Source organism: Nelumbo lutea, chromosome 2, assembly GCF_056320005.1.
Source record: "Nelumbo lutea isolate HS-2025 chromosome 2, American lotus-T2T, whole genome shotgun sequence".
In the NCBI taxonomy this organism is placed as follows: domain Eukaryota; kingdom Viridiplantae; phylum Streptophyta; class Magnoliopsida; order Proteales; family Nelumbonaceae; genus Nelumbo; species Nelumbo lutea.
In genome coordinates, this window is record NC_142685.1 from 15747216 (window position 1) to 15764490 (window position 17275).

General features: G+C 38.3%; 1 protein-coding gene across 1 annotated transcript; it reads left to right on the forward strand.

The window, feature by feature from the left end:
* Nucleotides 1-1376: 1376 nt before the first annotated feature.
* Nucleotides 1377-4121, forward strand: LOC148868801 (putative receptor protein kinase ZmPK1). Its single transcript, XM_088972967.1, has one exon. The coding sequence runs from the start codon at nucleotides 1539-1541 to the stop codon at nucleotides 4023-4025; it is 2487 nt and encodes an 828-aa protein (XP_088829093.1). The 5' UTR covers nucleotides 1377-1538; the 3' UTR covers nucleotides 4026-4121.
* The last annotated feature ends 13154 nt before the right edge of the window (nucleotides 4122-17275 follow it).

The window sequence follows — 17275 nt, forward strand, 5'->3', positions numbered from 1 at the left end:
CATCGTCATCATTCAAACCTTACCCCAACTATACGGGGTCGATTATATGAAACCTATATTGTCATTCGTTTCTTTAGTGCCATATCTATTGTTCAACTACTGGCACTTAAACCACTTATAAATTAATCAACTCTCATATGTAATAGATGTACGAATCTTTGTTCCTTTTAGCAAGTATTTGAAAACTGAAAAAAAAAATTTAATTGAATGCTGGATACAACCTAGACAGGACACGATATACAAGTTGCAGAGAAATGATAGGGGTGGAAAATGGGTAGATTGGGTTGGATGTGGGTTGAATACCAACCCACCCCATCCCCATTAATTAAATATTAATGATCCACACCCAATAGTGACCCATATGGCATATATTAATTAATTAAATTATAACCCTGACCCACCCGTCTTAATACATATATTTGAATATTTAAATGGCCACCATCAGATGTGGCATATACACATTCCATTCCACGGTCCATATATATATATATATATATACGGTCCATATGCGAATGCAGTTATCGATTGTATCGTTAACAAATTAATGGGTCCTTCTAAAGTATGTCTCCATGCTTCAACTGTATAGCAGTGCAATAATGGTCCAATAATGCATGCTCGCTGATATTGAAGCACAATTGTGATGACAAATGCGTTATATATTGTGCGTTTCAGAGCAAGACACGGTCCAATAATCCAGCTTGCTGAATAATAATTGGGAGATTCGAGCCAAATGAAATGTCCTCTCAACAATCAAAGACCAGTCTACTCAGAGAGAGCTAGGGATTCTCTGGAATATATATATGAACTTTTCTCTACCCTTATAACGAAGCGTCCTCTCAACGATTAATCACCATGTGTTGTTGTTACTCTGGTCGCCGATAACTGCTATTAAGGCTCCCGGTCTGATGAATCCAAAGTTCATCAAACACGTACATTGTGATATTTCTTGAATTTCTTTTAGCACCAGCCAGTTTTGCTCTTTAGTCATTGCACTCTCAGCCAAAAAGATGCAGGAAAGAGTCAAGATATCTGTTTGCAAGTTGCATCGTAGGCGTAGGGCGTGGAGGAGTCGCACGAAGGAGGTGCTGACTGCTGAGTGGGCTAATTTAGACTTTAGGAGAGGAGGAGGAGGAGGAGGAGGAGGAGGTTAAGTTATGTAAAAGTCAAAGTCGGCTTGCTATATATATGCAATATTGAATATTGTCCTCACTCCTCAAGGAGTCGAGTCATCTGTAGGGTTAGAACTTAGAAGAGGAATGCAGTCAAATTAAATGACCCGTCAATTGCGCTACGGCCACTCGTCGTCTTCCATAAATATAATCCATTAATGAGTGAATCAGAGGAATGCAACGCTTGCGCATTGTAATCCTCTATATTCCCCCTTCAGTCACGGCTTCTTCGTTCACGTTTCACCCAGAAATTTAACTCGAGTTATCTTCTTGTACTATCAGATTCTTTCAAATTAATGAATCTGATACGCTAGCTATCCGTCAGAAAATCAAGCTTGGGACTTGGAGTACCTGCAGCCAAGTTCAAGCATGAGACACCCAACGTTAACTTGTGCTGGTTGTCCAAGTCCAACCATCCTTTTTTATTTTCTTTTCCTTGTGATCATCTCTCTTCACTCTTCCTTTGCATTTTCAGCACCCCGGAATTCCATGTACAGAGGCTCTTCCCTGTCAGTCGAAGGTTCTGCTTCGGACGTTCTTACGTCCCCTGACAAATCCTTCACCTGTGGATTTTACCCAGTCGGCACAAATGCCTACAGCTTCTCTATTTGGTTCACCAACTCCAAGGAAAGGACCGTCACTTGGATGGCTAACCGAGATCATCCTGTTAATGGACGACGTTCCAGAGTTTTGCTGCAGAGAGATGGCACCATGGTCCTTACTGATGCTGACGGCTCAGTCGTATGGGCTACAAACACCACCAAAACCAAGGTGGACAGAGCCGAGCTCCTGAACACGGGGAACCTTGTGCTGAAGGACCCTCTTGGTAAAATACTTTGGCAAAGCTTTGATTTTCATACAGATACACTTCTCCCTTTGCAGCCATTCACTACGAACAATAGATTGACATCTGCAAAGGGTAGGGGTGATTATTCCAAAGGCTATTATAACTTCTATTTCGACAATGACAACGTTTTGAGATTGATGTATGATGGACCTGAGATTTCTAGCCTATATTGGCCTAACCCCGAATTCAGCGTATCTGGAAATGGTCGAACAAACTATAACAGCACCAGAATTGCAGGGTTCGATGAGATGGGCAGGTTTTCATCCAGCGACGACATGCAATTTTTCGCTACTGATTTGGGTTATGGGATTAAAAGGAGACTAACAATGGATTACGATGGTAATCTTAGACTCTATAGCTTAAACGAGTCAAACGGACTATGGCATATAACATGGGAAGCTCTTCAACAACAGTGCAGTTCTCGTGGGCTATGTGGAAGAAATGGAATTTGTGTTTATACACCAACGCCCAAGTTCTCATGCCCACCGGGTTACGAAAGGGCGGACAAAACCGACTGGAGCAAAGGATGTAAGCCTCAGTTCAATCGGAGCTGCGACCAACCTCATCATCAACAGCAGGTGAAATTCGTGGAACTCCCACATACAGATTTCTATGGATTTGATTTCGAACCTGCAAAGTTCATACCATTAGAAGAATGCAAGAAGCTTTGCTTGGAGAAGTGCTCTTGTGAGGCCTTTACCTATAGGCTAACAGGAGAACCATATTGTTTCTTTAAGTCTGCACTTTTTAACGGGTACACCACTCCAGACTTCCCAGGAACTATTTATTTGAAACTGTTCGGAAGTTCGGAATCAATGGAACCCCCTACACTGGAAGAATCCGATCCCATCTGTGGATCCAGAGAAAGTAAAGTCCTGATGACGGGTTCATCTGAAACATATAATTCAGAGAGCAAAACGAAATGGATTTATCTCTTTGCATTTGCTTTCTCAATTGGTGCGATTGAAATGTTCCTAATCGCACCAAGTTGGTGGTGTCTCTTTAGGAGAAATAAGGTGCAAACGTCAATGGAGGATGGGTACAATGTGATATTCAACCAGTTCAAGAGGTTCACTTACGCTGAGCTAAACAAAGCAACCAAAATGTTCAAATATGAGCTGGGGAGAGGTGGCTCCGGTACTGTTTACAAGGGAGTTCTAGAGGACAATAGAGTGGTTGCAGTGAAGAAATTGGGAGACGTAATTCAAGGAGAAGAAGAGTTCTGGGCTGAAGTGAGCACATTTGGGAGAATCAACCATATTAACCTCGTGCGAATGTGGGGATATTGTTCAGAGAAAATTCATAGACTTTTGGTATATGAGTATTTTGAGAATGGGTCACTAAATAAGCACCTCTTCTCCAATTCCAGCAGGAGCAAAGAAGCTCGTTTGCTGAATTGGAAGGAGAGGTTTAAAATCGCACTGGGTATAGCTAAGGGGCTGACTTACCTTCACCACGAGTGTCTCGAATGGGTTATACACTGTGACGTGAAGCCTGAAAACATACTTTTGGACAGCAATTTCGAACCTAAGATTGCTGATTTTGGGCTGGCAAAATTGTCTCAAAGAGGTAAGTATGGTTCCGAGTTCTCTAGAATTCGAGGAACAAAAGGATACATGGCTCCAGAATGGGCTCTAAACCTCCCTATAACGGCAAAAGTTGATGTTTATAGCTTTGGGATTGTACTACTAGAGATTGTAAAGGGCGTTCGTCTTTCCAACTGGGTAGTCGTGGATGGAGAAGAGGAGACAGAGTTGACAGGACTTCTCAAGATGGTAAAGAACAGGATCAAGTATGGAGTTGATGCGTGGGTTGAGGCCATAGTGGATCCGAGTTTGAACAACCAATTCAATAGAAACCAAGCATCAATGATGATCGAGATAGGAATATTCTGCATGGAGGAGGATAGAAGCAAGAGACCAACCATGGATATGGTTGTACAAACTCTGCTTGAATGTGAAGATGAACCAGAAAATTTTGCTGCAAGCATGTATCAAGAATTAATGTAGGCATGGCAACATGCATGTAATAGATTCTTCTTTCTCTGCAGATCAGATATGCATGTCAGTTTAACTTGTGATACTTAGCTAAATAAGTTAACATAATTTATTCTTTACTCTTTTTTTTTCCCCTTTTTGTGTCTTGCCAGGAGAATAGACTTCAGAAAAATTAAGGCTCAGTTCGGAACGAGTACAGAATAATACAAAATATATGAATTTGTATTTATACTCCTTCCAAACTGAGCCCAAGTTCCTGAAATAGATTCTTGCTTAGGCTTTTCTTTTAATTTTAATTAATCTGTGTGTAGGGGCTACTGGTGGGGAAGGTGGAGGTTGAAGCCTCACACAACACAGGAAGAGAACTGCTTTATCTTATTTCTTTCGGGTGAGTTTGGAAAGAGTATAAATGCAAATATGTACTGTACAAATAAATATAAAATAATGCAAAATATAAGTTTTACATTCTACATATTTGCATTTGTACCCCTTCCAAACTCAGCCTAAAGAGAAAATGAGGACCTCATCCCATTCCTTCCACATAAAAAACCAATGAGCATCGAGCATAGAGGTCACAATGGTTGTTTGTCATGGGAGTGCCTTTTGCAAACTGTTCATTGTCTTCCTTGATATGCGGAATCAAACAACAATTGCTCCCCTCCTCTCCCTCTCTCTCTTAATTTTTCTTCTTCTTCTTCTGCCCTTGTAACTGTTTATTGTCTTTCTTGAGACACCGGACCAGAGAACAGTGGCATCCCTACCCTCTTCCTATCCCATTGAAAGCAGCAGAGAGCATCTTCCTTAGCTGTTTTTGATTCCTCGCTCTCTTCTTGTAGCGGAACGGAATCGGCTTGTTACCAACACTCGAGGAGCTGCTTCAGCACTGCTAAGTGCTAACGACGACTTGGATACGATTCTTGAGCTGCTTTTCTCTATTTTGAACTTATTCCTTGAGACACGGCTCATCTACTCCGTGCACGGAGCTATGTGAGTTGATTACCGCAGGGTTCTTAGCTTTAGCATCATTGGAATCCAAACGTCATTAGTTTAAATGGATCTCATGATCCGGTCCCCATTTACACTTTACACTCTTACCAAAAAACAAATAAAAAAATTTACACTTCACTCTCAATTAAACCGCCCAAAGCGTCATTTATTTTAGCGAGAATTACGGACAGGTTCAATGCAGATTTTTGAATTCTAACCAGTAAACATTTAAAATGTTAAAAACTCCCATTTTATACATCTATGCCTATTAGTGAATTGGCATCAATTTCGAGTTTGCACTTATCAACTATACTTTGGGCTTAAAAATTCTGATCTGAGCTAAACTTTATTTATTAAACTACCCTTGTATTTTAGTTAATTGATTAAATATATTTCTATTGTTTAATTATTATTTAACTATTTAAAATTTTGATAATTAAGGGGGCATTTATTTTTGGGATTCTGAGAGAGGGGAAAGTTAATTAATAGGATTTTAGTTTTTATTGACAAAAAACCTTATATTCTATTTTCAGATTTATATAGGATTAATAGAAAATTTATTTTAATAGATAAGTGATACCCAACTCTTAGATAAATAAATAACTTTTCCATCACACTGAATGCAACAAAAAAAAACCCTTTTCTAATAATGAAATTTTACGGCTAAAATGATTATTACCTTATTACATGACAAGTAAAAAAAAATGGATAAATGCCATAAATAACTTACTGAAAAATGAATTAAGCCTAAATATCGATAGAAGAGATGAAATATCAATTTTACCTTTACATTAAATTACTTTGAACCAGCAAAGTTGGATCTTATTCCGACAACAGCAAGCAACCGGCGAAGCCATGACCCCAGCAATAGTTATGAAGCGCCCGATTGTTCAGAAGAGCGGCGGAGCCATGACCCCTGTTTTCCGTCCTCCAGAAAATCTCCCTCTCAACTGTCTCCTACGTTTTATCTCTTTTCCGTACCATCTCCTCCATGGACAAGACAACCGTTCTCATCCACGCCTCCACCTGCCGCTGCATCTCTTATACCCAATTCACCCATCCGCCACGTTGAAAGAAGCTAATATTGTCTACCCAATAGAATTGTTCTAGAAACTTCATAATTACTGGGACGTCCATCTACAGAACAACAATTGAAGAAAAGTACAGATTGCTCTATTTGTTTTCTGTCCTTATTCCCTAAATAAAATGTTGAGTAACTGACTGATCTTATTAATTCTTCCTTCTTCCAGGAATTTCAACATTCTATATTACATGGAAGTGTTGAGCAAGGGTATCCACCATGCTTTGGTTCCAGTGGACGGCTATACGCAGCGCCTCCCTCTCTGGAACAGAACTGATGGAATCCGCGTCTGTGCTCACTCAAATGGATGTGTTAAGTTTCTTGGGGTTGCACGGATCCGAGATGACCTGAATCGTTTTGGCGGAGTATTGGGGAATTGGGCGCCATTGCTGAAAATATTTTTAGTGTAACTAATTAGGCAAAAGTTATAGATACTATCAAATGCATGAGAGTGCCTCCACACGCAGATTATCTATGTATGTCTCTTCAGGATGCGTTTGTTTTAGGTGTAAATTCAGTTTTACACCAATGAAAAATGTGACCTTGGTTTAGTGATCGATGGAAAATGGAACCGGAGTGTTTTGAGAATTTTCTCTCATATAATTTGGTTGTTACGGTGTAAAAGTGAAAGTTTCTGCTCATTCTGCTCTGAACTCTCCCTTTGAACTTAGTTGGATTCAGAAGATAATATGGTGCTAGTCTTTGGAACCCGACATTAGAGAGAGATGGTGATTGCAGAGACTGACATCAGTTTCGACCTTTCCTTGATCTGTATGGGCTCTAACACCAGAACCCATCACGGCGTGGGTAGTGGAAAGCGGATGGAATTGGGAACATGGCTGGAGGAGCTAGGAGCGTAGGCTGTGCAGCGATGGTCGGTCTAGAAAATGAGAAATCTGCAACTGGTCTACACCGAAGAAGGGGTAGTGAGGGTGGTGCATGAAGGGAGAGAGAGAGAGGTTCATGCGGGTCATGAATGGAGACCTGGTACCCTAAATAGTTCGAGGCTGATCACCAGCCAAGCCGACGGAATGTTTGGTTCGGCCTTGGCTACGACGTCCTTGAGGATCAGCAATGGGACGCCTTCCGTGAGATCCTGAAGAGGGCAAATGGGGTCTATCTCAGTAACGATTACACAGGCGATGGCTTGGTTAACAACGGCAGCATAACCCTTGCCGACATCTCCATACCTACAGATAATTGCTACCTTGCCGACAATCATCACGGAACAAAGCAGTTAGATAGAGGAAGAACAAAAGTTAATTGTGCCTTTCCCATAATCGGAACAATTGACCACAAATTTTGATTATCACAATCAATCTTTTATATTATTATGATTTGATATTAAAACCAGAAACTCAGATCTAGCATATTTTGAAATGGCCATATCTTGAACTCAGATCACCTAGTTAAACAGACAGATCTTGAAGATCTATAAGACTATTCAATCAAAATGAAACTTGTTCTTATAGAGAGGAGATGTTGAATAGAGGAGACGTTGCAGGAGAGAGGAGCGAAGCTTGTTCTTTTGGTTGTTGGACGGAGAAGACGTTGCAGGACAGAGAAGAACGAAGTTTGTTCTTTTGACTGTTGGACGGAGGAGACGTTGCAGGACAAAGAGGAGAGAGAAGCTTGCTCTTGCAAAGAGGAGACCATCGGACGGAGAAGAAGGGAAAGTTTACATCGATTTTATTGATGTAAATTTTCCACTTATTTTCGATGAAAATATTGATAAGAATGAAATTTTACATTGATTTACAAGGCAATATTAACACCTCTACCAAATGCATGCAAAACCGAACCGGGGTGTAATACCTGGTTCTCATTTACACTTCAAACAAGCGTGCCCTCAGTTTCTTCTAATGATCCATAGCAGCAGTAGAACCAGAGGTGTGGGGAGAAGAAGAAAGAAGAGGGAGAGAGAGAAAGAGAGGGACAGTTTGGGCAGGCTGATATTAGAACAAACAAATTTTAATATTTTTTTTTATTTTTCGATTCCAGACTGAGTTAAAGTCTGGACTTTGCTAATTCTTGGGAGCTAGCATCATCTGTCCCTAGGGGCAAAAATTTTTCTGTCCATTGACTTACACTACCCTTGTTAACAATTGATTAGCTCCGCCAAAACAAAATGCCTAAACTACCCCTTAAAACTCATGCAATTCGCTGAACTTGCCACTGCTGGTTCGATTTGCAGCAACAGGTAGAACGCAGGGGAGAAGGAGAAGAAAAGAGAGAGGGAGAGAGAGGAGAAGAAATGTTGGAGGTCGAAGAGTTGTCGCTACCGCTACTGACGTTGAACCCTCTCTATTTCCACTACTATTGTCGAAGAGAGGAGAAGAGACAGATCTGGTCCGTCCGCCGCTGCTCAACCAAGGAGATAACCAAGACGGGTAGGGAGAGAGAGAGAGTGACGCAGCGTCGAAACACTAAACCGGGCTGGTTATGTAAGCATGTATCTTAACTTGTAAATAAAAGTATTTATAATACATTTAGAAATTGCAGAATAACTAGGAAAGAAAATTGTGATAATTCTTGACATCTAATTAGCTAGGATCGAACTCCCCTTAATGTTGCCTTGCTTGGATCAAAACCTTCCACCGTCCATCTCCCTGAATCAGATCCATGCATGGGTTATCCTAATCTTGGTATGAATCTTAGATTATCTTGAACTCTGAGTTTCTTGGATTATCTTGGATTCTTGAATTGCCTTGTATCTTGTAGATTAGATATTAGGGATGGGGGTAAAAATTTGTTCTTCACAGAAGTCATCATTGAGATGCTGTCGAAACTAAAAATTAAGGAGGGTAATAAAGCAGGCGATAAAAAGGGGTCCCTACTCCCTAACAGAGATGAGAGAGAGAGAGAGAGAGACCGAATGGAAGAAGATGATAAACTTTTCTTTCTTTCTTCATCAGTGGTGGATTTTGCTCATTGTGGAACGTCACTAGTGGACGTGCAACCAAATGTTGCAAGTGGACTTGCAACATAACGCTGTCGCTGATAAACTTGAATGGAATAGAAGATGATAAACTCAAATGGGGGTAGTTTTGTCATCAAGAAAAAATAGGGACAGGTTTGTCCCATTCGAATGAAGAAACACTTCTTCAAAAGGTGCTGAAAAAAAGCCACATCCATGTCACTTTTCTAAGATGTACTTTTTTTTAATACTAATTACTTATCCTCTTTTTTACCAAACACCCATAAGTACTTAAAAACCAATTAATGTGTAGTTCCATGTCTTAAAAAAAGTACTTGTTTAAATAATTACTTCTTTTAAGTGTTCTCAAACAGGGTTGACATTAAAAAAATGAAGAGACAGGGCATATGACAATAAATCGATTTGACCGCAATTAGGGGTTGTATAGAAGTCAGAGCATGTTAGTGAGCTAGGGTTTTTGGTTTTCATCTTCTACTTCGATTTCTAGGGACAAAGGAGGTAGAGAATTGAAACCCTACACTATAATAGTGAAAGGTTTCTTTCTTCATAACCGAGGACTGAGAGAGAGAAAGGGAAACTAGGAAAGGCCCAAAAGGGTATTAGGTTATTTATTCGATTTTAATAAATATATATATATATATATATAATATTATTAATATATATTGGTTGATTTGGTTAATTGCTGAATTTTTTAAAAGATTAACCGAAACCAAATCAGAACTATTGGATTTTTAAGAATATCAAACTAAAATTGAACCGACCAATTTGATTAATCGATTTTTTGGTTCATTTTTTTTTTCTCACCCCTAGATGAAAGCAGGATTTGATTCTAAATCTTTGCTATAATCAGCGTGAGACCTTACCATTTGGCACTTTCCCAACACCAATTATCCAGTTCATCACCTATAAAAAAATAAATTAGAGACTACCACCCTGTAATTTGGACGGTAATGACTTAGCCCCCAAACTTTCCACTGTTACAAAGACGCACCCTATGCTTTCAAGTTCCAGCACTTTGACCCACCCCCAGTCCCCCCTTAATCGTCTTGATGGTGAAAATAAAATTATGAAAATGCCCATTTGAATTTATATTTTCTATTATATTTTTCTATCTTTTTGTATTTCCTATTTTCATCTGCAGTTTGCCAATCTTCTGTTTTTTATTATCCTTCTTTTCAATGATTTTTGTTGTATCCTTTGTATTTTATACACTACATTACTTTTCTTATTTTCCAGAAAAATGGTATTATAAAATGATGGTAAAGCAGAGATGGGACGTGTGTATTTGAGAGAACTACCATAAATGTACCCCTTGTAAAAATTAATCAAAGTTGATTACTCGGTTGCTCCCCATACGGCCATACCTTGTTTTTTATCTTCTTTCCGCCATTGAATTCCATTTTATTTTTTAATATTTATGTTTTAAAATTATATTTTACCTTTTTACTCTCTCCAGAGTTCTAATCTTTTTTATAAACTAAATTAATATGATTTTGTAAAATTTAATAAAATATTAAAATATTTGTTCAATTAATATTGTTTTATAACTTTTCTATTATTTTATAATATTATAATATTTTCATCAATTTTGTTATTATTATTATTATTTAAATAACAATTTGAGGAATAAATTTGTAAAATATACTTTCGTTCCGACATCACAATTGATTGTGGAACAACTGAAAACAATTTTTTCTTAGAAGTATTTATTTTAACAATCACTAAGGTTGTTTGATAACCCACTTTTCAAATCACTTATTATGTTTTTAACCCTTTATTGGGGTGAGAATGTTTGGTAAGTTACTTTTCCCATAAGTGTTTATATTGACGCAAATGACAAATTTACCCTCCAGTCAAATCTCTCTCTCTCTCTCTCTCTCTCTCTCTCTCTTCACTAGAGCTATCGAAACCACCGAAGCTATAGATTGGACAACAGAAAGACTCCTCCGATTAACAACCTTCACAAAATTCTCGGATTCTCATTTCCACCTCCCGAGTCTCTCATTTCTCCCTCTCATCTTTCTTTTTCCTTTCTTTGGATTTTTCAACCATTCCACGATGATTCTACCGTGATTTCTCTAGAAGACATTGTTTTAGTTCTACAATTTTTCTGTATCGTGCCACTTTATCTTCATTTTGATGCTTCTCTCCTTTACTGAAAACCATTTTTTATTACTCTTCTTGTTTCCTCAATATTCCTTGGTCGTTCTTCTTATTCTCTCTCTCTCTTTCTGATACATTTTACTTTTATCTCTCATACTTATGGATACTAGCGCCACCTATCAGAATTGATATTGTTTGATTTGTTTTCCACCAAATGTGATTGTTGGGGAATATGGGGTCACTATAACTTAGGAGGAGAAGCTCTGAGGCGCGTCTGAAGACATTGTCTTTAGAACGTTATTTGCCCCCACTCAGTTTTACTGAGTTTGCTGTTGGGTTACAGGCAAATTCGTTCCCAGGATACAACAGAGCCTTGGGCGAGAATCTGCAATCAGCAAAGTTGAAGAGTCTCCAAAGAAACCTTCTGTGAGACTGTAGCAGACCGGACTGAGAGAGAGAGATAGTGAATTTCGAAATTGTGTGTTTTGGAGTCTGATTCATGCTCCTTAAATAATTTGTGAAGAGGTATGAGGAAAAGGTAGGTGCTGGTTTAGAGAAGGCACCTTGAACAGTCACAATTTCAACCATTGTGATTGAATTGTGCCTCTTGATCACACCCGATCGAATCGTGACCATTGATCTCATCAACGGTGATCAACGGTCATCAACGCACCAAAACCAGAGCTGCCCATCACGTCAATGCACCAAAACCAGAGCTGCCCATCGCGAGCCACGCGTGCGCGCGCGTTGCACGGTATCGAATCCCCATACTCTCCTCTACTAATTCTAAGGAGTGTAAATCAGCTCCTATTGAAATATTGAAAACAAACCTTGTAATTATCCAATGTGGGACAAGTTCAAAACTGGGTTTTTTTTTTCGTAAGAGAAAAACTGATTTTCCAACCAAGTGTGCAGGTGCAATTTCTCATGTAATTGACCAATCAAACCCATTGGATTTAATCTCTTATGAGATTAAAATCCAACAGTGATTCCACAATTGGAGCGACCATTTGAAAACTTCTTTTGTATGTTCGCCATCGATAACTTTTGCTTCTCTCTTCATCAAGTGTTGGCTCTAGGAAGTTGATTGTTCCTCTTTAACTCTGTTTCAATTGATAATAAATCAGAAAATTTAGCAATTCCTATCAACAACAACTGTAACTCTTAAGAAAATTTAGCAATTCTTATGAACAACAACTGCAACTCTTAAGAAAAACTCCCAAATCCCTGTTCAAGTTAAGAAAGTGTTGAAACAACTTTGAATGGAAGAAAGCATATATGCAGCATTATCGAAAATTTCGTAAGCTGTAGCCCCGTTAATTTCAGCAGAAGTCACGGCAAGAGTAATGTGACCGAGTGACCGGAGACAGATTTATCACTAAGCCACCGCAGTACAAAAATGAACAAAATCAAATAACGTCCCAATATGGTCAGATAGAAATAAAATGACAAAAATAGAGAGAAAAAGAGAACCCACAATTGGGGGGTGCAGACATGAACATTGTATTGACATTGTTGGACCAGAGCCTCGACCAAGAAGGTAAGGCCCGAGGCATCGATTCCATCCGCATTAGTGACTAACACAACAGGTTTGGAGCAATCCTAATCGGAAGCGGATGGAGGGGAAGAAGAGGAAGAAGGTTCTGTGGATTCATTAGTCTTGTTGGGCTATTTGTCGCCGCCACCTTTTCTACTGGTTAGAACGTCTTGTAGATTAGATATTAGGGATGGGGGTAAAAAGTTGTTCTTCACAGAAGTCATCATTGAGATGCTATCGAAACTAAAAATTAAGGAGGGAAATAAAGCGGGCGATAAAAAGGGGTCCCTACTCCCTAACAGAGATGAGAGAGAGAGAGAGAGACCAAATGGAAGAAGATGATAAACTTTTCTTTCTTTCTTCATCAGCGGTGGCTTTTGCTCACTGTGGAACGTCACTAATGGACCTGCAACCAAATGTTGCAAGTGGACTTGCAACCAAACGTTGCCGCTGATAAACTTGAATGGAAGAAGAAGATGATAAACTCGAGTGGGGGTAGTTTTGTCATTAAAGAAAAAAACAGGGACAGGTTTGTCCCATTGGAATGAAGAAACACTTCTTCAAAAGGTGCTGAAAAAAAGCCACATCCATGTCACTTTTCTAAGAAGTACAATTTTTAATACTAATTACTTATCCTCTTTTTTACCAAACACCCATAAGTACTTAAAAATCACTTAATGTGTGATCTCATGTCTCAAAAGAAGTATTTGTTTAAATAAGTACTTTTAAGTATTTTCAAACAGGGCTGACATTCAAGAAATGAAGAGATAGGGCATGTGACAATAAATCGATTTGACCGCAATTAGGGGTTGTATAGAAGTCAGAGCACATTATCGAGCTAGGGTTTTGGATTTTCATCTTCTACTCCTTCGATTTCTAGGGACAAAGGAGGTAGAGAATTGAAACCCTACACTATAACAGTGAAAGGTTTCTTTCTTCATAACTGAGGACTGAGAGAGAGAAAGGGAAACTAGGAAAGGCCCGAAAGGGTATTAGGTTAAAATCGAATCATTTATTTGATTTTAATAAATATAATATAATATAATATATATAATATTATTAATATATATCGATTGATTTGGTTAATTGTTGAATTTTTTAAAAGGTTAACCGAAACCAAATCAGAACTATTGGATTTTTAAGAATATCAAACTAAAATTGAACCGACCAATTTGATTAATGATTTTTTGGTTCATTTTTTTTCTCACCCCTAGATGAAAGCAGGATTTGATTCTAAATCTTTGCTATAATCAGCCTGAGACCTTACCATTTGGCACTTTCCCAACACCAATTATCCAATTCATCACCTATAAAATAAAATAAAATAAAAAAATAAATTAGAGACTACCACCTTGTAATTTGGACGGTAATGACTTAGCCCCCAAACTTTCCACTGTTACAAAGACGCACCCTATGCTTTCAAGTTCCAGCACTTTGACCCACCCCCAGTCCCCCCTTAATCGTCTTGATGGTGAAAATAAAATTATGAAAATGCCCATTTGAATTTATATTTTCTATTATATTTTTCTATCTTTTTGTATTTCCTATTTTCATCTGCAGTTTGCCAATCTTCTGTTTTTTATTATCCTTCTTTTCAATGATTTTTGTTGTATTCTTTGTATTTTATACACTACATTACTTTTCTTATTTTCCAGAAAAATGGTATTATAAAATGATGGTAAAGCAGAGATGGGACGTGTGTATTTGAGAGAACTACCATAAATGTACCCCTTGTAAAAATTAATCAAAGTTGATTACTCGGTTGCTCCCCATACGGCCATACCTTGTTTTTTATCTTCTTTCCGCCATTGAATTCCATTTTATTTTTTAATATTTATGTTTTAAAATTATATTTTACCTTTTTACTCTCTCCAGAGTTCTAATCTTTTTTATAAACTAAATTAATATGATTTTGTAAAATTTAATAAAATATTAAAATATTTGTTCAATTAATATTGTTTTATAACTTTTCTATTATTTTATAATATTATAATATTTTCATCAATTTTGTTATTATTATTATTATTTAAATAACAATTTGAGGAATAAATTTGTAAAATATACTTTCGTTCCGACATCACAATTGATTGTGGAACAACTGAAAACAATTTTTTCTTAGAAGTATTTATTTTAACAATCACTAAGGTTGTTTGATAACCCACTTTTCAAATCACTTATTATGTTTTTAACCCTTTATTGGGGTGAGAATGTTTGGTAAGTTACTTTTCCCATAAGTGTTTATATTGACGCAAATGACAAATTTACCCTCCAGTCAAATCTCTCTCTCTCTCTCTCTCTTCACTAGAGCTATCGAAACCACCGAAGCTATAGATTGGACAACAGAAAGACTCATCCGATTAACAACCTTCACAAAATTCTCGGATTCTCATTTCCACCTCCCGAGTCTCTCATTTCTCCCTCTCATCTTTCTTTTTCCTTTCTTTGGATTTTTCAACCATTCCACGATGATTCTACCGTGATTTCTCTAGAAGACATTGTTTTAGTTCTACAATTTTTCTGTATCGTGCCACTTTATCTTCATTTTGATGCTTCTCTCCTTTACTGAAAACCATTTTTTATTACTCTTCTTGTTTCCTCAATATTCCTTGGTCGTTCTTCTTATTCTCTCTCTCTCTTTCTGATACATTTTACTTTTATCTCTCATACTTATGGATACTAGCGCCACCTATCAGAATTGATATTGTTTGATTTGTTTTCCACCAAATGTGATTGTTGGGGAATATGGGGTCACTATAACTTAGGAGGAGAAGCTCTGAGGCGCGTCTGAAGACATTGTCTTTAGAACGTTATTTGCCCCCACTCAGTTTTACTGAGTTTGCTGTTGGGTTACAGGCAAATTCGTTCCCAGGATACAACAGAGCCTTGGGCGAGAATCTGCAATCAGCAAAGTTGAAGAGTCTCCAAAGAAACCTTCTGTGAGACTGTAGCAGACCGGACTGAGAGAGAGAGATAGTGAATTTCGAAATTGTGTGTTTTGGAGTCTGATTCATGCTCCTTAAATAATTTGTGAAGAGGTATGAGGAAAAGGTAGGTGCTGGTTTAGAGAAGGCACCTTGAACAGTCACAATTTCAACCATTGTGATTGAATTGTGCCTCTTGATCACACCCGATCGAATCGTGACCATTGATCTCATCAACGGTGATCAACGGTCATCAACGCACCAAAACCAGAGCTGCCCATCGCGTCAATGCACCAAAACCAGAGCTGCCCATCGCGAGCCACGCGTGCGCGCGCGTTGCACGGTATCGAATCCCGATACTCTCCTCTACTAATTCTAAGGAGTGTAAATCAGCTCCTATTGAAATATTGAAAACAAACCTTGTAATTATCCAATGTGGGACAAGTTCAAAACTGGGTTTTTTTTTTCGTAAGAGAAAAACTGATTTTCCAACCAAGTGTGCAGGTGCAATTTCTCATGTAATTGACCAATCAAACCCATTGGATTTAATCTCTTATGAGATTAAAATCCAACAGTGATTCCACAATTGGAGCGACCATTTGAAAACTTCTTTTGTATGTTCGCCATCGATAACTTTTGCTTCTCTCTTCATCAAGTGTTGGCTCCAGGAAGTTGATTGTTCCTCTTTAACTCTGTTTCAATTGATAATAAATCAGAAAATTTAGCAATTCCTATCAACAACAACTGTAACTCTTTAGAAAATTTAGCAATTCTTATGAACAACAACTGCAACTCTTAAGAAAAACTCCCAAATCCCTGTTCAAGTTAAGAAAGTGTTGAAACAACTTTGAATGGAAGAAAGCATATATGCAGCATTATCGAAAATTTCGTAAGCTGTAGCCCCGTTAATTTCAGCAGAAGTCACGGCAAGCGTAATGTGACCGAGTGACCGGAGACAGATTTATCACTAAGCCACCGCAGTACAAAAATGAACAAAATCAAATAACGTCCCAATATGGTCAGATAGAAATAAAATGACAAAAATAGAGAGAAAAAGAGAACCCACAATTGGGGGGTGCAGACATGAACATTGTATTGACATTGTTGGACCAGAGCCTCGACCAAGAAGGTAAGGCCCGGGGCATCGATTCCATCCGCATTAGTGACTAACACAACAGGTTTGGAGCAATCCTAATCGGAAGCGGATGGAGGGGAAGAAGAGGAAGAAGGTTCTGTGGATTCATTAGTCTTGTTGGGCTATTTGTCGCCGCCACCTTTTCTACTGGTTAGAACGTCTTGTAGATTAGATATTAGGGATGGGGGTAAAAAGTTGTTCTTCACAGAAGTCATCATTGAGATGCTATCGAAACTAAAAATTAAGGAGGGTAATAAAGCGGGCGATAAAAAGGGGTCCCTACTCCCTAACAGAGATGAGAGAGAGAGAGAGAGAGACCAAATGGAAGATGATAAACTTTTCTTTCTTTCTTCATCAGCGGTGGCTTTTGCTCACTGTGGAACGTCACTAATGGACCTGCAACCAAATGTTGCAAGTGGACTTGCAACCAAACGTTGCCGCTGATAAACTTGAATGGAAGAAGAAGATGATAAACTCGAGTGGGGGTAGTTTTGTCATTAAAGAAAAAAACAGGGACAGGTTTGTCCCATTGGAATGAAGAAACACTTCTTCAAAAGGTG

Excerpts from the sequence above, each read along its gene's own strand:
- LOC148868801 (XM_088972967.1), top strand. The coding sequence starts at position 1,539 with ATGAGACACCCAACGTTAACTTGTGCTGGTTGTCCAAGTCCAACCATC.